Raw genomic sequence first — 23,947 nt, forward strand, 5'->3', positions numbered from 1 at the left:
CTAGATTCTAATATTTTCTTTTACATACAACAAACCTTATCAAATTCGCTGCAGTAGCTGCTGAGAAAAACAATTTCTCCATTCCCATGTACTTGAGTTTTAGTAGGAGCCTCCAAACTAAAGCTTGCTCTTAAGTCAAGCTGTACTATTAATAAATTATGCTTGCTAATAAATTAGCGAAGCGGTCAGCCAGAGTAGGCTTAGTAAGGACAAGCGGCACCATCCTTTTTTTTTGCTAGGCCATTAAAATCGTGCAACGCAGCATAAGTGCCTTAGCAGCTGGCGAAAGCTTGTTATAGCTCAGCACATTAATCATGATTGGATATGGTTAGCATCAAATAAAATCTTGGACGATGGTTACTAGAAAAAAGGGAATTGTGAGGTTCAGGCTTCAGGCACAGTAAAACTCCCAGCTTTAATTCTCATTAGATTCATTGCTTGACAAACAACTAATCACAACTGATGACAACAACTACAAATGCAATTCTTCAATGTTGCCTTAACACGCAGGAGATGTTAAAAATCCGCATGCAAGGGAAAGGCGTTGGCACAAGTAAGACACTCTACAATAGAATCTCGACAGTACTGAACACACCTGATAATGCATTTCAGGTTATACAAGCTTCTTAGGAGGCATGGTTGAGTTTAATTTCTTACTCCTCACAAGTGCAATCATATAGGGCAAATATTGCCATGAACTACATCATACACTTTTACTGCATTGTCACTCTTATCAGGTTTGATATTTGCATGCAATCAATGTTTAGTTTTCAGCTGTGGTGGAAATCATACTTGCAATATAAGATTGATACTGCGTCGCTAGGCGTTACAGTTTCTATTATGGAAAGTTCATCACTACCGAGTGTATGTTATGCTTGGAGCATGTTCTTGAACTGTTGTGACTGCCTATCGTTACAGAAGCTATAATGCCGCCTCATAGAGAAGGGTCTCATTGCCTGCAGCATAATTTGATCCAACAACCGCCGAGTGTATGTTACCATTGTCATCAGTGCCGATTTGCGTGTTTCTTTTGTGGGCACAGGTAAGTAAAGCCCGATACTACTCTCACCTGTCTAACTACTCACTCTCGTAGCAAACACTTCACAATATCCTCCGAGATCCAGCAGATTCATGTCGTCAAGATTCTGCTGTACTTCCAAATTAGCAACACCGGAAATCCCTAAGCACCACTTCGTGTATATGAAGTCCTTCACCAGAGATCGCAAAATATCCACTAGCTGAATGTTATGAATGTTACAAGACAGGCACATCTACAAGCCGAGTGGTTGAGAGAAGCAGCTACAATTGCTCAAAGCGAAGCGCACACAAGGCCAAGACACCAAACATGCGACTTCGAAAAGGCTGGCTGAGCAAATGGTCCTGAGTAGTCTAAGCTTTCCAAGAAATAATCGTGGCTGTTCCAAAAGAAGGAACCTACCTGGAGTCAAAAAGTTCCGATCAATCGGTTTGCCACTGGACCGGCACTCTTCAACCTCCAAATAATTGAGCAGGTGAGACCACAGTGCTGACTTTCCCTGCATGAATAGGCCAAAAGTCTTCTCACCAGGTAGTAATGGTTTAAGACCATTTATTGCAATGGCAATTATACAGAGTTGGCGTAAGGCCTGGGCCTCCTGCAACACACTCGGGGCAATGAAAGACAACACACAACTGGCATTCTGACTACACCACAAACAGCATGCCTCTGTCGAACATGACAGGCTATGCTGGGGAACTGGCAAATGAATGCAAGGCCCAATAAAAGCACTTTGCAGCAACAGTCTTCAAGAGCAATGGTTCACAAGAGGCTGGCCACAGCTTACTTGGTGGTATAATCATAAGTGGCGGGAAATAAGTGAATACATCAGTGCACGGCTTGTCTAATCGCCTGGCGAGGCTGAAGACTATCCGGTGGGTGCACTCCATTGTATCTATATGTCACAGTACTTACACACAAACCATTAAGTGTCCCCAGAAGCATCTTTCAACAGATCAACTAGGAAGCCATCACTTCACTCTGACAATGATCCTCTAGTGTTTCCTGCTCAACTTTTCCTTGTATGCTATAACTGAATTAGCTGAGTGGACAGCTCACAAGTGGAGAGATTACAATTGCTAGGTCAAACAATGAGAGAAGCCATCAGTGTGACTGCTTAATAAGCGACTGATGCCACTGATTCAAACTTAGGATTACACATTGAAATTTTTCTTTGGTACTCCATACCTGTTTGGCCTGCAGGCCATGTGACCAGATGCGTTCAAGCAGGTCGCAGAACGATGCCAGTAGCGTGTTCTCCTCGAGGCCAGTGATGCTAGCCTCGGCATGGCCCAGCTCAACTGCCTCAATACCCATCTTCTCGACCAGCATCCGCTTGGTCTGCATGGGGATGCAAGGCAAGTTTCACTTGTAGAAACCGTGCTGACGTACCAGACATGTATGTAAACATGCACATATAAATATGGGCGTGTACTGATGTGCCAGACATATCAGATGCGAAACAGACACGTTATTACATAGGAATGAGTGTAGGTGAAATCAAACTGATAAACACTAGGAAGAACATTCTTTAGGCACAACCTGCAATACTGAGTGTTGTATAAGTAGGTGTGCCAGGTGTATATAATACTTCCACCTGAACCACTGGCTAGTCACCTCTCATGTTTTGCACAGAGGTATCACTTTGCAAGAAGTTTAGTTTATTACCACATTCGTGGGCATTTCCATGTACCATATATGACATTCAGTAACAGTAGGTTTTTGAAGACATTACGTGACCCTATTCATTACCTTGAAGGCACCTATGAGCCATTAGGCATATTTATTCAACAACGCACTGCATTACTCTATGGACCACTGCTGCAAGCAGTTCACTAGTCTAACGTCGAAGGCAGTGAGATTTCTTTTTATATAAATGAACACCACAAAAAGGCTGAGTTATTTCAATGTCTGGTTAACACCAATAAAAGACATTTTTGCACATTTCCACATGACTTACCCTGGTTTTACACTCCATGAGCAGTGCCTCCACAAATTGCCAATTTGTCTGTGCAATGACTGCAGCTGATGCTGTGTCACTGAATTTTGGCTGCTTCATGTGCTTGGTCCGGGCTTCGTTGATGTACTTCTGTTAGACGAATGATGATGAAGAAAAATACATTAGACTGCTGCTGAAGCAGTTGTGTTGCAAAAGTATTCCCAGCCCCAATGCAAAATTTTGTTACCCTGCATTATGCAGCAAAGGCATAAGCTTTAATAAAGATCACTCAGGCATATTGATGCGGTATAAATCTGCAGAAAGATGTTATCTGAAGAGCTAAGGCTAAGTTTACGTTAATGGTGACTGTTAATGTCTAATGTGAGTGATATGGATCTGCTAGTTTGTTAACTGCAACTGCATTTCAAATGGTTAGTACTTAATGCCCTGCATGTAATGATGGACAAAGAGAACCAGTACCTTAACATAACTATGGCTTAAGAGCGTAGCATACCAAGTGATGAAAGAGGGCATTAACGAAGCAAAATTTATTTTTCCTTCAAACAGTCATGAGGATGACCAAACTAAAGGTTTGTACAAGTGAAACTAAATTGTGCACATTTCAAAACTTTGCAGTGGGCATACTCTTGATGCTTTAAAAATGATAAGGAAAGAAACCTCTTGACACTATGGCTTGTTTAGGGAAGTTAGAAGTACTCTAAGCAGTGCTCATAAAAAATTACAAACATAAAATGAGTTTTTTTGCAAAAATTGGCAGTACAGTACCTGCACAGGATGATTTCATAATGCACATATGCAGCACTGACCTAGCGTCAAAAAATAAGCCCTATTAATTCCCAAAGACGTGCACGTGCCGATCAGAGTCAGTAGGGTTTTAGTAACCATGACACAAGCACTACCGTTCAGCAGCAAGGTTATACAATGATGTCATGCTACAGCAACATAGGCAAACAGGTAAAACAAATGCAAACATGCCAAACATGCCAAGCATGCCAAACATACACAGAACAGGACAAACTCCACAGACACACTGTTCTACTGACTGATACACACACAGTTTTGTACCCGTGTTTTATAACCGCTTACCAGTAACAGTGAACCATGTTTTTTTTTAAAAGGAACTTCCAGACAGTTGAGAAACCACCACAAAATGAAAAAAGGAAGCATACATGTTCTTTTTAAAGCCAAGAAGCCACCACCACTATACTACCCATATAACGCCCTGATCACCGCACAAGATTCAATAAAAACCAAGAAGTATCCTGAAAGCATGCAGACGAAACGGGGTGTAAACGTAGCGAGTGCATTGAACTCACTTGGTACTTTTGTTTGGTGCATTTGTGGAAGAGGAAAACAGAAAACCAGGAAAATCGCACAAGAAAAAGAAAAGGGTGTTAAAACCACAAACCGAAAAACACAAGAATGAGGAAGGTGATCAATGAGACTGAAATGTACTCGGATGAACAACTAACACTGACAACCATGCTCAAAACCAGCACTTTACACCCAGAATGTAACAATACTACACCTAATGCATATGTTCCACTCTTTTAAGTGTAATATTACTCCATGACCGCTAATCACTCCTGCACAAGCTTCTATTGTAAATGTGCACCTCTTAGGGTGTACTTTTTACACCATCTGAAATGTACTTTTTCCCAATGACACCGATTAATACTCTTGCATTGCTTTCTATTCTTAAAACTTGAGCTGTACTGTCCCATGACACTGACTTGAATGGGGTTCTTTAGCACTTTGCACAGTGTTTTGTTAACATGCCAACACGTGAAAAGTGCTACATGTGTAGATCGACAGTGGAATCCCATTCTTGAACATTATGATGCCTGCTTCAAAATTGAAATGCACCTAAATCAGTGTACATATAATGAGCTCACATCCTTACATATATACAATGACACCTTTCTCAGTGTGATATATGCTTTCTAACAGTAACCATTATTTTTTTAAATGCAAACATGAACATTACTGATAGAAAAGAAACCAATGCATGGTGCCATAAAAAGTGTGTGCAAAGCAAAGGTAACTGTATGTTACAAAAGTACACTCATGAAAGTGTAACATTTCTTTAGTGATGTGCATTTTTACATTCATCAAGATCTTAAACTGCTTCTGACAAATGTTTGCAACATTCTTGATGACGTTGTGATAAAGTAATGTCAGTGCTAATGTCACTATAATCTAGACACAGCTAAACTACTTGCCCTTAGCAATAAGATAGTCAAGCCAGCTGATTGCGAAAGATATTGAGTTTGTGTTTACAACATATAAGCAAAGCTTAACATTATTTGCCGCAGCTTACCAAGAACAACATGACGATAGCAACCTGGTAAAGTATTACAAAAAAGTGAAGGATGATGTGAGTACCACAAGTACAGTTGGGAACATACTATAACTTGTATTTTTGTAGTAATTCAAATCCAAATTACTCTGAAAACTGCGATACTATGCAACACAGTCAATTAATGGTGCATTAAACCAATTTACTGGATTCTCATTCATCTGAAAAGCAGCTCACACAATCATCATGTCTTAGGAGCATGAGTTTTTATTACTGAAAATGAGTAAAAAAACTTATGTGAGTGCAACAAACACTTTTATGATGGCACTACAGGGCAGTCACGTGCTGTCTGTCAAGACATTAGATAATTACTTTTAGGGATCTTGATCTCGTTTTCAAACATCCTGTCAGTTACCATAGCTCTGTAGCTGCATTACCAGGGGATGACAAACTGTTCGATCATGAGTAACATTTTGGCATATCAAAATGAAACTGTTTAAAGTATAAAAAGATATAATGGCTTGAAGTATTGAAGCTTTTCAGTTAAAAGTTTCCCAAGTATGAAAGTACATCTGAATGGCTTTGCAACCAGTACCAGACAAAAATAATAGAAAAAGTAACCCTTAATGTACTGGATAAAACAAAGCGCCAAAACTTTAAAGTTTCAGTTTCAGGTTTCACCGTTTAAAATTATATTCAAATAGGCTTCACAAGAACCACTATCAGATGAAAATAACTAAGAACTACAGCCACACATTACCAACAGACATGAGAGCAGCTTGATATTCCTTTTTCTTAAACTAAGCCTCGGCAACTTTGAGGCTTCGCTTACAAGTTCCTCAAGTTTTATGCTGCATCCTAAGAGCTTTGCAACAACATCAGATGAAAACAACCAAACAGTTTTAACAAAAACAAAGAACAGTTTTACAGCAAGCATTTACAACAGAGGTAAAAGTGGCCATGTGCCCACTTTAAAAAGCAGCAAACGCATGAAGAATGTGACAGAACACTTCACGGCATTACAATGTGCGAGGCAACACAAAGCGTTAACACAGAGTTGCATCAAGGTTGTACTCACTTGCCACAACTGAGCATGCTTTGATTTCGTGCCAACACAGGCAGACTAAAAAGACAAGAAAAAAAAGAGAAAAAAAGGTAGAATGCAAACGAAAAAAAGGAGAGCACACACATATTATCATGCAAGGATAAACAAAAACATATTGAAAAGAAAAGGAACCAAGCAAACTAGCATATTCAAGCAAAAAATGAAGTTCGGAAAAATATACAAAAAGCTATTGTCTCATACACCACCCCTTTAACCAATAATAAAGAAGACCTGAAAACCTAAAATAAATCCTTTGTTTGTAACGCTTTTAGGTTTATCATCGCGCTTAATTTTTGGTTCATGTCTTATTGTTATAACAGCTATTGAAATCTTTTATTGTTATACCTGCTATTTTTATTGAAAACACCTTCTACGTATTTAGTTCTGTCACGTTTTCTTTATTCCTGCCTAGAACGACAGGGAAAAAATGTCTGGTGTAGTCAGCCATCTTTTGTGTGGCTTAACATGCAATTTGATATGTTCTTTCATTAATTCATCTATAAGCCTCTAAACAATCTTCTAGGATAGTCGAGAAATGTAATATAAATACACCTTCAGGAAGTAGAAGATTAAGTTTAAAAATGAAATCTCTGCAAGTTACTTTAAGAATAATCTGAAAATGAGTAGATCCATGAAGGTTCTAAGATTATTCATGGTTCAGAGCCACACCTCCACACCATAGTATCTCCCACCCCAATGAACAGTTAACCCTTTGCGGTCATGAGCAACTGCCCACTCAGCGGTCGCTCCAGTTGCACACCATGTAGTGTTTTGTGCAGAAAGAGCACCAGTGTGAACAAATGCCTAGTACTAAGATTTACTTCCGAAAATTTTTTTTGTGCCTGTGGTTAAAGTATAGCGTACAGTCTCCAGCCAGCGGCATCACCCTGTGATTGATCCTGACAAAAGCTGTTTTCTTTAGCACCCTCTCATTATTGCACTCTTTTTCAGTGCTCTTACCTTAGGACGTTTACTGCTGGTCTGAAAGCAGAATGTGTTCGTCCTCAACATTAACATCAAATGCAGATTCACTGAACTCACACGAGTTCTTTACTTCCATAAAATGCACACTGACAGCCTCTCGGGGCTTTATGCCATGAAATGCATGCACAAATTCTGTCAAGCGTACAACAAAAAAAGTGCTGCCCTCATATTCAGATATACTGGTAAGTGCAATTATCAACTGTTGGAAAAAGTTCTCGAGGGGATCTGCAACAAATAGCAAGAAGAAACCTGTATGCGCGTCTTATGACCACAACCGATATTTCAACGTGTCGGTAGCAGCCTTGACACATGATCGCAAAGGGTTCCTTCAGCACCACCGCTGGTGGTGCTGAAGCGGTGCACCAGCAGTGGTGCTGATTCCTTCAGCACCACCGCTGGTGCTGAAGGAATCAGATGTGCCATCATCGGCAGCCTTATTTTTGACCACTGCAAAACAAAGGTCTCATTTACCTTTGTTTTGTGTCAGCTGACTCCTACTTATGCCTAAAAATTTCCTAATCTCACCCCACCTAACCTTTGACCTCGACAACACTAATAATAATAATAATATTTGGGGTTTTACGTGCCAAAACCACTTTCTGATTATGAGGCACGCCGTAGTGGAGGACTCCGGAAATTTTGACCACCTGGGGTTTTTTAACGTGCACCTAAATCTAAGCACACGGGTGTTTTCGCATTTCGCCCCCATCGAAATGCGGCCGCCGTGGCCGGGATTCGATCCCGCGACCTCGTGCTCAGCAGCCCAACACCATAGCCACTGAGCAACCACGGCGGGTCTCGACAACACTTCCCTTGGCACCAATTATTTTACTCTCACAGGCAATCAGTTATCTGTCATATGCATTACATGGCCCGCTGAAGTCCATTTTTTTGTTGCTAATCCTACTTGCTCTCTAATCTACTGTCTTTTTGGATGCTATTCTGGAAATTGTCAAACTCCACCATGTTGCAAGCCCTAATTGGCTCACAGGGCAGATAACCCCCTCTGATTAGCTCGAATGAAAATTTGAAGACAAAAATGGAATTTGACAATGGGCTGGAATTCGACGGCCTCCAGAATAGCGCACCCTTCCTCTTGATGTCAGATACGTACTGTAGTAATCCAAAACACAAAATGTGAACAAGCAAAGTAACCTGATTGAGAAACAAAAATGTTGAAAACGCAAAATGTGAATGCAGTAGCCCAGTAGGTGATGAAACTGCGCCAACAATTGCTGCTGCTGGCTTCTGGAAACACTGCCAGGTTATTGTACAGTTCCTTTTTCCTTTTTCTCCAGCACAACACCCCACTGACCTCTCTTTGCTCCGCAGTGAGCTTCAAGTGCTCAGCTTGCTGGATGGAGCGGTCTTTCCTTCGAAACTGGGCGTGCGCCCGTTTTTTGACCCTGCAACAGCCACGGACAGGAAAAGAAAGAAGTGTCACCAGGAGGTACAATGGTTCGGCGAGAAAAGTTATTTAGCATTTTGCAAATGTGCACGACAAAAAGGAATGCTCTTAAAAAATTCACACAAGAGAAATGTGTCGCTTTTTTATGAGAAAATGTAATGAAACAACATTAGAGTAAATATTACGTTTCAGTTACCTTTCTTTCCCCAAAGTCCAAGACACATGATACAAACAGAAGTTGGCTGGCTTTATGCTGGCATCATGTGGTTGTTATGATAAAAAAGCCAAGTCCCTCAGTTTCTTCAACATTTCTCACGTCATAGTCCCAGAGTCATTCAATTTTATCAGGCAATCTACAGTTCAATTTGAAGTTTTTATAAAATAATATTCTAGCAAAACAAAGGAAAAAAACGTCCTATGTTGTGCACGAAAGCTACAGATCAATTTCAGCATCCTGGCCTGCATCTAGGTACACAGAAGTTTTTTGCATTCTACGCCTCACTAAAGAAATGCAGCAGCTCAATACAGCTACAATCAACCTACTTGGACTGTGCTGGCTCACGGTTCAGCACGGCAGACTCCAGCTGAGGAAAGACTCCCGGCCTGTGATTCCGGCGTCCCGGGAGGTCCACCGTGGGGTCGACTATCTTCGGCACCGGGGCCACCAAATCCGGGGCCGACAGCCGGCCCTCGATGGACAGTTCTGTGCAAGTTTGGCAAATGCTGCACTCCAGAAGAGGCCTTCAAACCAAACCCTTAATGCCTACGGCGAGCTGCCGCACAGCAATTCACCCAAAGGACGGTACAGGGGCAGTGCTCTTAGTCGGTGACTTTCGGGGATACTATCACTTCCGATACGTCTTGCCACTCAGCACCAGATGCACCAACATCTACGAGTGACAGTATCCCTCGCAGAGTGCCAAGAATGCTGTCCTGGTGAATGCCAGGAATGCTGTCGCCCCTAGATGCCAACATGTCCAACGCACAGCCACAAGAAATCACATGGAAGTGATGTTAATCCTGAAGTCATCAGCTGAAAACAGCACTCCAGTTAACCATGAGGAAGAGAGATTGCCATGTTTACCCAGTTCTAACAGTGCTTGAATCAGCAGCACAATGAGGAATGCTTACCTGTTTCTTTGTACACGGTGCAGCGTTCGTAGCGATTGATGATGGGCTCAGTGGAATGGTTGCGAAGCAGTTTTATCCGGTTGTCGAAAATCTGGAATGCAGAAGAGACATGTTAAGAAACACTGATATTTATAACAGGGAAGCACTGGATGTGTCAACACAACTAATAATAAGACATCACAACTCTGTCAGGATGCATCTGCTAGAGGCATTCTGAATGGGTAATCGTACTCTGATCATTGGTGACAAATGTTCATCAACTATAAGACCTCAGAAAAAACTATTTGCACAACCTGGGCACACTGCATGGTATTAGATTTTCTGCCTGTGCTAATGTAATATAGTGGTGCACAATTTTACTGGCTAAAGTCACATACAGCTCAGGATTTGAATATTTTCCACGATATCGTGGCCCATACACTTTTGACACCTACTGTACAAGCTTGATACAGATGCTTAATATAAATGCTTGACATGGAGGCTATGGTGTGAATTAGGCAAGGACAAAAAGACACACATAATGTACACAAGTGCCAACACCCACTTGAATTTAAACTCAGTTAAAAAGTGATGCCTGTAGTGGAAGTTATGTATGCAAAATTTTTGCTTAGCATGTACGTCTTGTATGTTTTTCTGTCCTTATTCACACTGCACCACTGCATCTGCACTGTTGCTGACCAATAATTCGGACTCTGTGGGGACCACCTAAAGGAATACATCAGTACTCCGAACTGACTGATTCCCGAAAAAGGAAGCCTCTTTATCTCACGAGTTGTGAGAAAAGCTTGTCAATGCATTGCACCAGACACACACACAGGCATGCAATCTGGTCAATCTGTATTTCAACCACCGTGACACTGTCACTACAGATAGATCAATGCAGCGTCTATGCAGGCAATCCTGGCAACTTGGAAAAAAGTCGACCATGTTCCGGCACGTGAATGATAGCACATTTCTTCCCAGCAGACATTGTCCAGCACTTCCTTTGCTTTATCACTGCCCTCATTAGCGCACACATTGAGGATGACGTTGGTGCCACGTCACGGTGCTGCTTGACGATTCTGAACACAAACAAAAATTCAAAACAGCAGACAATGTAAAGGAATATTTAAAGGAGCAAATGCTGGAAGCGCAGGAGTGGGATACATACGACAAATATGCAAATGCAGCCTTGATAACTTAGTGGCTTTGCTAGCCTTGTCTCATAGTGTGGGCCCGGTGAGCGACTACTAGACTGAATAGGCTTCACTACTTTCCATTTCAAGCAGGTGCCAGCAAATCCCATTAAACTAGAGCAATGTTCTTTCTGTTCATTAGAGGGAATGAACTAGCATGCGGTCGTGCAGGCCGAGCCCGAATTTTCGAATGGCGGTCTGTAAGAAGTTCGAAATTATGGTCGTCTTCACACATTACGTCGATGAGGTGAGCGGTGGGTGCCACAGAGCTGTCCTAACAATCAAGGATACACAAATTATCGGTGTCCCACTAATCCATCAGTGACTGTATTTAGAATGGCTTAGCTGGACCACAAGACCATACGGGCAAACTGGACATGCGGTTGACCAGCTGAGAGCACACACTGAACACGCTCTAACCGTTGCTCAAGCACAGGACTGAAAAGGATGCCACAGACCACATGACCAGCCGCCATTAAGTTCACTGACCTTTAGGCACGGGTCGGGCTCTTCCCAGAGTGAGAGGATCTTGCTGTCGATGAAGCTGGCAAACATCTGCGTCTCAATGAAGCGCGACAGGAAGGGTAGGTGCGGCTCGGGCTGGTCGGACAGGAATGTCGTCTTGTCGAAGTTGTGCACTGTGTCCCGCGATGCCAGCCACTGCTCCATGTCCTTCTGCAGTGTCAGAAATGAAGGTGAGACAGAAGTTGACAAGAGAGCAATAATGTGACAAGGTGAGCTAGCTGGTAGATGTCTTGGGAGCAAACTGCTACAAAGAGGACAAAAAAAAAGAGGACACAAGACAATGCAATGGCTGTGAGCTGAACAGTTCCTGTCGTTAAAGGTGGCTTATAAACATTCGAAGGGGAAGAAACAAGAAAAAAACAAAACAAAACAGAATGATAGCAGTCAATGTCTGAAGCACAATGATGACAAGAGATGCCTCAGGCTGCTGACCAAAGGAAGTGGCACATTTCTGCATCAGCCATTCCACATTGCCCCAACCCTCCCTTCCCCCTTCTAGCCTGTTGTTGCTATCATGCAATGTACCAAGTCTCAGCATCTAAATCGAAACTGGAGCCTGCTTGTTGTAGCAGAGTCAATGAAGCATGTGCTGAAACTTTTTGCTTTCCTAAATGGAAAATATTTAATACAAATCAATTAATTGGTGGCCTAACAAGCTCGCACTTGTGTACCCCATGTAAATTGAATGGTGAGCTTGAGAGATAAAGCTTTACACGGTACCAAATTAACCTATTGATAAAGGGAAAACCAGACATCCACCCGTTTCGTAGCAATTGCTACAAAGGAAACCCATACGGGTTCCTCGAAAGAAAAGCTTTAGAGTCAAGACCTCGAAGGAGAGCCCCCATATGGCCCCCCGGCCGCACCTGGTTGGGCTGTATGACGAAGTGGTCGTAGGAGCGGAACATGTGCAGGAAGCGGTTGAAGAAGATCTCGCGCACGGCATTGTTGAGCCGTAGCTCCTCCAACTGCGGATGTCTTTCTGCCGCGACAGCCAAGCTGTGCTGCTGCGGCTGCCGAAGAAGGCTGAGCTTGCCCTCACTGTTGTCTTGGCAACGAGGACGCCGCAGGTCTTCCAGGGAGTTCATCACACCTGGTGAAAAAGAAGTGAGGCGGAATTGCAACCTTGCACAATAAACGAGTGAAAGAAAAATATGTCAACAAGAGTATCACATTTACTTGATTCCTACTACCGCGTTTACCTACACCTAATGCGCACCTTTTCTATAACAAAATCAGCCTGAAGATCGCTTGAGTGTTGCAATCACATACGCATAAAGCTGGATTCTCAGCAATGCCAACAGCCAACTGTCATACAGCTAGCATCACTGCATTGGTCTCACAAGATGACGACTATGTTTTCCAGTGAGGAGGCAACCTCCCCATTGAGTTACCAAGCCTTCTGCTCGGCCGGAATTTCGTTTGGTAGCAAAGTAGCCTACATCGTTTTTGACTTTCAGTGCTGTTTTCGTGAAGCTAGTCTCTTTTGTCGGCTTTGTCCGAATAGGAGACTAAACACTTTCCTGTCCGCGGGAAAATACACAGTTTTCGAGTAGTGTAGTAAAGATTTTTTTACTGCTACAGCAAATGCTTTTTACTGCTACAGCAAATGCGTAAAAGCTGCTTTTACGCATTTACCACTACACAATGAATCAAAATCCTCTTTAGAGTCTCTGCTGCTACTACCATAAAAAAATTGTGATGCAGACTCATCGAAATCCGTCAAAATTCACTGTTTCCAAAGGGTAGCTGCGTGCAACATCGACGCCATGTCAGACACCACGAGAGCTCATCACGTCCGACTAAAAGGTTACTAAATGGCGCTTTAAAATTTTCCCTGCGGTGCAAAAGAGAAACACAAAAGTGAAACTAGAAAAACATTTTCTTTTTTCAGCGCTTAGTAGGGCTAGCTATCCAAAAGCTCGCCAAGTGCGACCAAATTTGAAGTTGAAATTATTGATAGTGGGTTATCAATGGGTACAGGTGCGGACAGCAAAGCGCTGAGAAGGCCACTGTCTGTTTAGCTGTCTATTTAGCTGTCTACAGCGAGTATTTGAACGCAGCCTAGGATAGGTAACCTCTTGCCATGGAAAGCAGCTGCAACTGACCGGCTCTTTTGGCGACAGCCGTGATGCGCTGGAACGCCTCACTGTGCTGCAAGAGAGGCGACGGTGTGCCCAGGCTTGTGAAGGAGCTTCGCGCGCTGCTAACCGTGCTGCTTACTCCCGAGTCACCACTCTCCAGGCTCCAGGAGTGTTTCCGACGAGGGAACGGCCTGCGAATGGAAGAAAGAAAGGTGGGAGAGTGAAACAAGATGGCGGCGTACGGTGACCTGTGTTTTTGTTCTAGCAATATTTAGAACAAGATCTGGTGCTTAATTCTTTTTTGAACTTTGCACTTAACATTTCACAGCAACACTACACCTCTGGGTCTGCATCATCGATCAGGCTCTTGGAGAGAGAAAAAAAAAAAAAACGGCAGCAGAGTTTGGCAATCGTACAGGCTTAGAATTCATTTATTAGCAACAGCAGTTACTACTCCGACTCTCACCCGACCCTCCCTCCCCCAACCTAGGTGTAAAATTCTTGGAATGTGATGCAAATGCCCCTGTGTGCATACAGCAATGAATATGCAACAACTGTAGTGGCAACACGATTATGACAGTACGATGGCATGACCATGAAAGTGGCGTGACAATGGCATAAAATAATGCTACATGAATGACGAAAATAACAACAGTGACGTGGTGACGATGACAAGACAACAGAGGTGTGATGGCTTAATTAAACGCTGTCATATTAAAATGCTGTCTGTGGTACTCGTATGCTACATTAAACAAACAATGCACGGATCAGAGTGCAACTATGAATGCTGCAGCATAACAGAGCTGGATGCATGGACACAGACACGGACACTACAAACCCAGTTTCGAGCTCGTAATTGCTGTTGCAGTAAAACCACTTTGTTAACCCCTTCAGTCCTGAATTACGATAGACTGTTGATAAATGTGTGAAATTTACATACCTTTACGCTGATGTGCTGCAGACACCTTAGAAAGCAAGTCAAGGTGGGAGAATGACTCTGTGCATTTTATAGTGACCCATCATAATTGCGTAGTAATTAGTCATTTATTGTACAGTCAGTCATGCTACATTTCTTCATTAAAAGAATTTGATCACCCACTTGAATTACACAAGAAATCTTTCGTAATTACTACTGAAACACCCAACTTCGAACATCCCATCAAACACACTAGCGCCTTCACCAAAGCGGTTGTCTGAAGCGATAAATTTCACTCAGAAGTGAAATGGGTGTACCGTAATAAAGCAGAATGTTCAATTTACTTAAAGGTTAATGTTTGTTGTCTATTCCTTGCAACCACTGCACAGTAATGGCAAAAATAAGTCGCATCAACAAATCTGTACACCGTGACTGAAGGGGCTAAGCACACCCTGACATCGGAAGGACGAGGTACTGACATGAATCAGTTTAATGTCTGTCAGCAAATGACAGTCGGGACGAACCAGGCAAACAGGGCTGCCATATGCAAAGGAGTGCACGCATACTCATCTTTCCTTCAATAAAATTTTTGGTTGAGAGTGCGTGCTTGGTGTTGCCTATTACATACTTTCTTTGCGTCTGATATTAGCCGCTCTGCTCTTCCTTGAACACCGGTGGCTTTGGAAAAGCAGAGCACGGTGATGAAATATCCACCAGGTCTCGGGCATCATTACACCCTTTTCACCTTTTACAAATGAAAAAAAGTTTTTTTTTCATTGTTCATTCTTTCCGGAAAAGAAATAAACAATGTTCCTGGCTTCTCAATAAGTATGGTCGCATCCTGGGCACTACAGCTGCTACAATGCACAGCACGGCTGTCACCGCAGACGTGAAATCTCAAACACCCCTGCATTCACGCACCGGTCATTGAGGTTACGTCCGAGGGTTGCGGACGCCGCCACATTGGGTGACGAGGAGTTCATGAGAGATGATGAGCCACCTGGTGTCCGAACGCCGAACTGAGTGAGCAGGTCCTGTAGTTCGGCAAGGAGCTCCTGCTTGTTGGGAAAGCTGGGCAGGTCTTCGGGCACTTGTACACTGCAGCCGTCAATGTCCACTAGGCACAGGTTGGCCTGCAAAAGTCACCGATGGGTGATGTTGCCAATGAGCAATGTAATGAGAAAAGGCAGGCATGATGTCTAGTGGCAGGTTGGATTAGGGAGAAAGAACACATGGCATATCATCCTACAGTTAAAGCTTGGTATAATAAATAGTTAGACAAAACCAACTGCATCCAAAATTTAGTTGGCCATGTTTTAATACGTACACTACTACTATTGCAAAACAAAGAAATGCAAAGTCAGAGATAAAATCAGTTGCAGTGAAAAGGTTATTAGTTAGCTTGCAGCTAAAAATATATGTTCGGGTTAAAAAAATGCCCAATACTCAGCAGAGCAACTTGTAACTGCAGATTCTGGTCACACATGGCACTTCAGCCAGTAGCTTGGCTGGCATGCAGCCAGCAAGCCAACATGCCGATCATACCGACATTCATGACAGCACAAAGCAAGTTGGTAACTTGGTGTTGTTAATGTACCATGTATTGGCAAAGCAATCTGCCAACAAACCCATCAAAATCAACAGAACATTCCCAGGCGTATCAGAGGTATCACGTTTGTGTTTGTTATGCATAACCAGCATAATTGAAAATTTTCTTCTGCTGATATCAGTGAGTCTGTCATAACAAATATTTAGTATAACGAAATTATTTTCCTGTCCAATGTCTTCATTATAACAACACTGAACTTTTACGCAACATGGGGGTAATTGCAGGTCACTAGGAGAGGCCTTCGTTCTACAGTGAACACGATGATCACTACCGTGCTTAAACAGACACCAAAGGCAAAGAATAAATCAATTTATACTAATAATGCATTCTTTAAAATTTCTGCTCTTGATAATTTTATGGTAACATGTTGATTATTAGAAGAGAAAACAAAGATCAAAGTTTAATTTCTTGAATTCCATGCCATAGACCCAGTGCTGGCATGTCAGAGTGACGTCATTGGGCCCACACAGACGCCGTTGAAATCTATGATGTCGAGGCAAAATGGTGCGAGAACGTCAAGGTGGCCCCACCGCCCATCTTTCATTTTTGTGCCTTTTCTGGCTTACCAAGTCTCCTCCCACGGTATGTGTGGCTTTTCTGGCGTTATAGAAGGATAATTTATTAACACATCTTGAATTATTTTTCTTGTTTGTGTCTCTTTAACAGTCGCACCTCGCCGGGACAGATGGCGTCGGCCTGTTCGCCCCCGCAGACGTGCTTCAGCCCCATGAGGAAGGGCACGGGTGCATCCAGAAAGTGGTGTAGCGAGTGAGGCAGGATCGGCACGTACACGTGCTGCCATTGAAATGGCAGCAGCAGGCAAGTCACGCACTCCGCCACCAGCATCAGCCGGTCGTAGTCTGCACATAAAGTCGGCACCGTACGCAATGAGAGGGAGGGAGGGAGGGAGGGAGGGAGGGAGGGAGGCGTGCATTGAAAACTGGCACGTGCTTGTGGACTGCAGCTGAAAGTGACAACTTCTCTAAGTCGATAGGAACTGCGACTCACTTAATGATGATAAATCAATACGTATAACCATCATCGCCAAATGAACATGATAGTGATGATGAGCTACAAAGTCCTACAGCGATAGCAGCTGTGAACTAACCTGTGTGGCTTATTGGGTTTATGTTCAAGGCCTACTACACCACTTCAAGCAAGGGCAAACCCACAACGAATTCAGTGTTAGCAACTGTAAATGAACTATCCTGAGTGATTGATCCCAGTGAAGTTCTATACCTACTGCCCCACTCTGAGCAAAGGCATAGCTTACAATAGCTATCGCTGTATCACTTAGTGTGATTTACAGCTTGTCATTGTCACCAAAAACTGCTATCACTGTAGAATTTGGTGTGATTAAAAACTGATCAGTATCGTTATAAAAACAGCTAGTACTCAAGAATTAAGTGTGATTTACAGCTCATCATCAAAAACAGCTATTACTGTTGAACTATGTGTAATTCATAGCTCATAATCAAAAACAGCTATTAGTACTTGGCAGAATTCATAGCTCTTAATAATAATCAAAACCAGTTACCACAGTAGAACTTTGTGTTATTTATAGCTCATTATCAAAAACAGCTGTCGCTGTAGAACTTGGCATGATTCATAGCTCATTGTCAAAAACGCCTATAACTGTAGAGCTTGGTATGATTCGTAGATCGTCACCAATGTCGCATTCATTTGATGATGATTTGAATGTAACTCAATTCAGCCACTAAGATTAGTTCAGCTGCAGTGTCATCACAAGGTTCAGACAGATTACTCACAGTCACCACAGCTTATCTACCTACCTACACATAAAACCTTGATAATTTGGACTTCACAGGACCCCCCCAAAAAATGTCTGAATGATCCAAATGTCGCATTATCAAGAGAACAACAAGGAAATGCTTAGTACATCAACATGCTTTTATTTACTTAATAAACCAGCAAATCCTGCATCTGTTTTGCATAAAAACAGTGCGGAAGCTTGTGGGGATGCGCGACTCTCGCGCGTCCCCTGATATGTTTTTCCCGCATGGCGCGTCTCCTGTAATCCGGCTTCGCCGCGTGGCCTGCGTGATGCCCGCGGCGGTCGATGTGGTTGGGGCGCAGTGCGAGAGATGGCGCGAGTGTTGCGTTGCTAACGCCGCCTCACGGCAGGGTTACTTGGGGGCGCAGGGGAGGACGGGCTGGCTCTTTTTCCCCCGGCGGGTCGGCGAACAGCGTGGACATCCCGCGCGCCGCCGACCCATGCTTCTGCGAGACCGCCTCGTGTGGCCGCCTTGGTATGCGCCACCATTCGCGTGACAGTACGCGCGAACGACCAGGCGTTGGGATCCAGCATGGGGCGAACATATTCACTCGTTTTCCGGTCGCGGTGAGTCGGACTTCTAGATTTGTCGCGCGCCCATCGGCATGTTTTGTGGATAGCAACTCGGCTAGCGGGCATTGATCTATGAAAGGTGCAATAAATGCCCTTGTGATTGTTTGCACTACTGTGTTGTCGTTCCTTTGTCCCAAGAGCACGGGTGAGAGACCCCACAAGCTGCAGTTCTCATCATCTCATGACTGATTAGTGCACGCAGTAGTGAAGGCCTCGCAACTTCCTTCACAGTGCTGGTGCAGCGCAAGCCCCGTGTTTTTATCCAAGACATGCTTTTCGCATGCGCTCGTCCTGATTACCGTATCTACTCGCATAATGATTGTACCCATGAATTTTGTCGTCAAAGTTCCATTTTTCTGTAATGATCGCACCTCGAACTTGCCACAGCGATATGTTGTGTGACAAGTCTAGCTAATAATGATCGCACTTAATATCTGTCGAAAGCTATGCGAACGACTCTTCAAGACAAACCAAGCGGTCTGCACACACCAAACATTCTTAAGTAGATGCCTCATTTCATTAATTTCATCACTTTCTGCACTTCCATGACAAAAAGAGATACAACCAAACTTGCCTCTATTATGTGTAGGCTTTATGATGGTTGTGGTCAACAACAAAAAAGGCGGCTTTCGATTCTTTTTGTCTGCACTCATGGGCACGCAACATCGCGAGCGGCAACGATAGCAGTCATGTTTACACTGATACGTTAGAAGTTTACCCTATTCATACGCCGACACTTGTGACACACCCAAGATATTCGCCCACCCTTAGCGAAAACGTGCCGTATTAGGATAGTAGCGAAGACAGATGCTGCAGTTTTCGCAGCAAGCCAGCCATGTGGTTCTATGTCACTGAAAACTAAGCGCCCATCTGTTTCTGTCCCCTCAAAGTGGACATGGCTACATTATTGCTGCAAACTTGTCGATATTAGCAATATTATTCATTACTGATATGGAAGAAAGTGTTTCAATGCACGTAATGTACTCATAGAAAGAAAAAAAAATGTGTTCGTCGCATTCGGCTTGCTCCGCCGGCCGCCATTTTTGTTTTGGTGTCCCGCACTACACACAGTGGCAGCCGTCTATTTGTTGACCTGTTGTCATCCCGCAGCAAACACATGATGAAATATAATTTTTTTCTTCTCGCGGGAAATTTAACCCGCATAATGATCGCACCCATGAATTTGCGTCAATTTTTTTGACAAAGAAGTGTGATCATTATGCAAGTAAATATGGTATTTTTTGGCTAGTAAACTAGTCACCAACAGATTGCTCATCTATCACAATGTTGCCGGTGAGTTTGATCCCAGCATGTGGGTCATGTAGAATCACTCATCATCGTCGATAGTTTATGGTGTTTGAGAAATTTCGAGCGCAATGCACCGAGTCAAAACGAAACTACTGTTTTTGCTGTAGCTGCTGCAGATGAAACTGTCGTTGCTATAGACATAATCATGGACGGCAACTACGCAGTTCTAAAGCACATGGCGAACGTGGTGACATGCACGGCAGTAAGGGTAAAAATAAAGGCTATAAAGGCCCAAATAGGCGTGATATGTTTTGAAATTCCTGTCGTCCCAGTACGGTTTCCACAGATGAGTAATGGCAATATGAACTCTGCTGCTTCGTTTTAATGGGACACTAGCGCTGCTTTTGTGTCATGCATTTGCGGGGATTTAGACTCACTGTGCTCTGAGAGTTGTGCGAATTAACCAGTGCGCGGTCAAATATGTTTGCATTAACAAGTTTGATGCCATTAATAATGCATAAGATTGCCAGAACCAGAGGATGAGTCCGAATTATCAAATGTTACTAATTAACGAGGGTCAAATTAACGAGGTTATACCCCAACGGGAGAAGAGCAAGGCAAAGTGAGAGGCTCAGATTTTTTTGCTAGCTACAGCCACAAAAAGTCAACAGACTATTAAGCAAAAGGAAAGCACATAGCAAGTTAACTGTGTTTCTTAAATGTAGCCATATGATGAAAGTGATGGAAAAGACAACTTCTTGCAAGAGCGAACTGAACCTACAACCTTCATGTGATGCATGCAATGCTCTACTAATTAAGCTAGGGTGGCAGCTGTCCCCTTGTCCATTTATTTTCTTGGGTATTCGTGCAGTTGATCTAGCCCTGGGAATGCCAGCCAGTGATAGTAACGTAAAGAGACACAAGGCTCCGATAAGGTGCCACAGTGAGTGCCTGCGGGCTGTGCTATGAATTAACCAGCGCACTGTACGGCCAGGGGAATGTTGAACTCAACAGTTCACTAAAATGGTCCACACGAGCACTGAATCTTATACCGCATGATGGATTAACAGCATAGGGCGGCAGAAGAAAGCAAATATTCACTGATCAATATTTTTGCAGGCTATGCCCTCGCTCACGTCCCTAACTCATGCCCACTCACACTCACCAACACTCGCACACGGTCACAGTCACTTCTATTTACGTTTACCAGCACCCACTCACGTTCATACTGAAATGCAGTCCACCCACTGCCACCCACTCACTTGCGTCCACTTACACTCGCCGACAGCCCCTCATGTTCATACTCCAAGTTCACTCAAAACCATTGTCACAGAGTTTCGTTGAAACTCATGTCAACTGTCAATCACTGCTCTTCAGACTCCCCTCACACCCTTCGTATTCACTAAGAGTCTACCTCACACCTGTGAAATGATTGTGAAGCGAGTACGAGTCGGTGTACTTGCAAGTCAGTATGCCGACCCAGGATCGACAGGGGATGCGTTACCTTCAGAGCAGAGGAGGATCTGGTTCTCGAAGCATACGCTGGTGAAGAGCTGGAGGCAGTTCTCCAGGCCCAGTATTGCGAAGAGCTCCCGGAACGAGTAGTCAAAGAAGGGAAGCTCCCCCGTTCCTGCACGACGAGGAAGATCATTTCTAACTTGAAGGAATGCCCATATGACAATTTCGACTGTCATTTTTTGTGTTTACATGTGTTATACTAAGGTATAGATGCGCTAAAACATAGAGGAAACACTGACAAGCATCAGGACACCCTCAACAATACACTATAACAACATTTGCTTCTATGAACCAGCTTTGGTTTCAGTATCCAGAAAGTGAACACATCATGACATTGTACATGGTTTCGCTTTGTTCCTGCCATCGCTGAGGCAGCTGCACTCGCGCGAGCACAGCCGGAAGAAGCATGCTTACCACTCTCATTTCTTTCTTTTCTTTATTACCAACATCACCGTATCTAGCTTCATTGCAAGATGACATCAGTAACTTTTGCTGTGTGTCACAACATCACAATAACGTAGATGGCACCAGGTCCAGCATTTCGAGATCAACTTTAGCATCAAACTAAATTATCTCGTGCTTTCCAACACTCATTCTTGTTAAGTGCCATCCTTACATAGGCAATATGTGTGTGGTACTTCCTACAACATTACACATATGTGTCAGCACATGATTGAGCTACGTTTTTCAGCAACCTGCGCAAAGCTCATGTGGCCAATTTCCTCCGTTGTGTGCCATGACTCCTGCCGGCAGCCTATGGGTGGTGCAGGAAAGATGCACCATGCCCCTTCTCTGGTTTTTTCGCTGCTTTGGCGACACCACGTTGCGCTTCCCCCCAAACTTGTGAGCAAGGGAGAAGGTATCCATCTTTCCTAACCGCATGCAGAACAAATCTCATAAACTATGAATTGACAAGCTCAACAACTAAGTGCTGTTAAACGAGACAAACCTGGCCTCTGGCAAACATAGTCCTGGTAGAGGTAGCTGAGGCGCAACGACCGTCCTGGTGGAGGCAAGGGAAGCTCATAGAGCAAGTTGTACACATAGCTCTCAAGGGGCAGTGGCGGGGAGTCGCGCCCCTGCACCAAGGACAGCAGTTTCTGTAGCACCGTCCTGCATACGCTGACCAGTGGCAGCGGGGTCACCAGGCAAATTGCTTTGCTCACGTACAGCGTGTCCTGCATTGGCCGAGGGATCAGGGTAAACGAGAGAGAGGCAAGAGAACACGAAGGCTAACAGGAGGAGGCTCTAGCTCTAAACATCCATCATAAGATAGACTGATAATCGTATTAATACAGCCAGTCATATCCAAAGGATGGATGTACTGCCAATTTTTGTTAGTTACAACACCGTGAAGTCAACGAACAAGGAAGACAGGGGGGAAAAAAAGGTCCTCACCTTGGTTATGTCGTACAGGGCTCCCCCGCTCGAGTCTGAAGACCTTGAGGTCGTCATGAGCCGAAATGACCTGGGGAGTGACCTTGACACAGGGGCCTCTGTCTTGATTGCTGCTGTCCGTGATAGCGGTGCCTTGTTCCCGCTTGAGCTCAGTTCTGTCAGGTGCATCGCCTGTCGCAGCAACACAGCATGGATTTATGCCATGGGCCAACAAGCACTCATGTGCCAAATCGTTTTCTACAAAAATTATCAGACAGGAGTCTCTGTGCTAATGTCTATGAGAGCTGCGAGTATGGCGGTTCTGCCAGCACGGTAATTTATTTTTTCATTATGAATACTTACATAACCTATAAGGCGTTATTCTAGGGGATTCAGTTACAACTTAAAATGGTCATATTGTTAAAATAGTAATACAAACAACAGGAATTAACCTTAAATAAACATTCGTCATAAATGATGCACAGCAGTACTTGGGTCTTTGTAAGCTTTGCCCTTCTGGCTTCAAATAGCTTTATGAAGTTTAAAATTCTTTCTACAAAATACTCCACTATTAGTGCAACAATTCGCAACGATTATGCATGGGCATGGAAACTTTTTGGCTTCCTGCATTTGGAGGGATATGATTTTTTGAAAATCTAAAAGGCTAAAATGTACTAAGTAACACCACAAGGACGACTTAAGCTACAAGCAAGAAGATCAGACAAATCAACACATGCTGTACCCATGAAGGCCATGGCAGCTATGCAATTGTGCCAGAGTGGCCTCTAGCAATTTTTATAGGAAACTATAAGCTACAAAGAAAATTAGGCGGTAAGCTAGCAATTGAAGTTCTTTAAACATCACAGGAATCAAGGTTAGCATGCATGCTCTGTTTAGAGTGCACTTTGATGTTTCCTTTATTTACACTCCCATGTTCATTTTCTATGCAGAGGTTTTAGGACTAAAAAATCATCCAATTTATCACAGAGTTTTCAGCGAGGTGGTCAGACTTCACGACCTCACTCCCCCTCATACAAGAAGCTTGACATGGTCTTAACAGACCTCATCCCAACCTCATCACAACCCGAGATGAGCTTTTTCAATGCCAGTCCCATTTTACGAGTTCAAGGTTGGTTCATTGATGTAGTATGCGTATAGCTGTTTGAAATTTCCCATGCAGACCAGCACAGGCATGTCGCTGACA

At 43.5% G+C, this 23,947-nt stretch overlaps 1 protein-coding gene across 4 annotated transcripts in view; it reads right to left on the minus strand.

Moving 5' to 3' along the window:
• Window positions 1–23,947, minus strand: part of pns (DENN domain containing pinstripe) — a 68,921-nt gene that overhangs the window by 38,498 nt on the left and 6,476 nt on the right. For 3 of the 4 annotated variants that reach the window (XM_075673624.1, XM_075673621.1, XM_075673623.1), the window contains exons 4-18: window positions 22,765–22,935; window positions 22,316–22,544; window positions 21,353–21,478; window positions 16,905–17,092; window positions 15,545–15,756; window positions 13,732–13,898; window positions 12,490–12,716; window positions 11,588–11,773; window positions 9,924–10,014; window positions 9,336–9,495; window positions 8,700–8,790; window positions 6,374–6,418; window positions 2,997–3,125; window positions 2,225–2,377; window positions 1,439–1,535 (exon numbers count right to left, since the gene is read on the minus strand). In XM_075673624.1, the coding sequence (XP_075529739.1) occupies window positions 1,439–1,535; window positions 2,225–2,377; window positions 2,997–3,125; window positions 6,374–6,418; window positions 8,700–8,790; window positions 9,336–9,495; window positions 9,924–10,014; window positions 11,588–11,773; window positions 12,490–12,716; window positions 13,732–13,898; window positions 15,545–15,756; window positions 16,905–17,092; window positions 21,353–21,478; window positions 22,316–22,544; window positions 22,765–22,935 (2,272 nt within the window). The remainder of the gene's footprint in view (window positions 1–1,438; window positions 1,536–2,224; window positions 2,378–2,996; window positions 3,126–6,373; window positions 6,419–8,699; window positions 8,791–9,335; window positions 9,496–9,923; window positions 10,015–11,587; window positions 11,774–12,489; window positions 12,717–13,731; window positions 13,899–15,544; window positions 15,757–16,904; window positions 17,093–21,352; window positions 21,479–22,315; window positions 22,545–22,764; window positions 22,936–23,947) is intronic. The other variant, XM_075673622.1, reaches the window with a different exon arrangement.

This window comes from Dermacentor variabilis, chromosome 11 (assembly GCF_050947875.1).
Source record: "Dermacentor variabilis isolate Ectoservices chromosome 11, ASM5094787v1, whole genome shotgun sequence".
Classification (NCBI taxonomy): Eukaryota; Metazoa; Arthropoda; class Arachnida; order Ixodida; family Ixodidae; genus Dermacentor; species Dermacentor variabilis.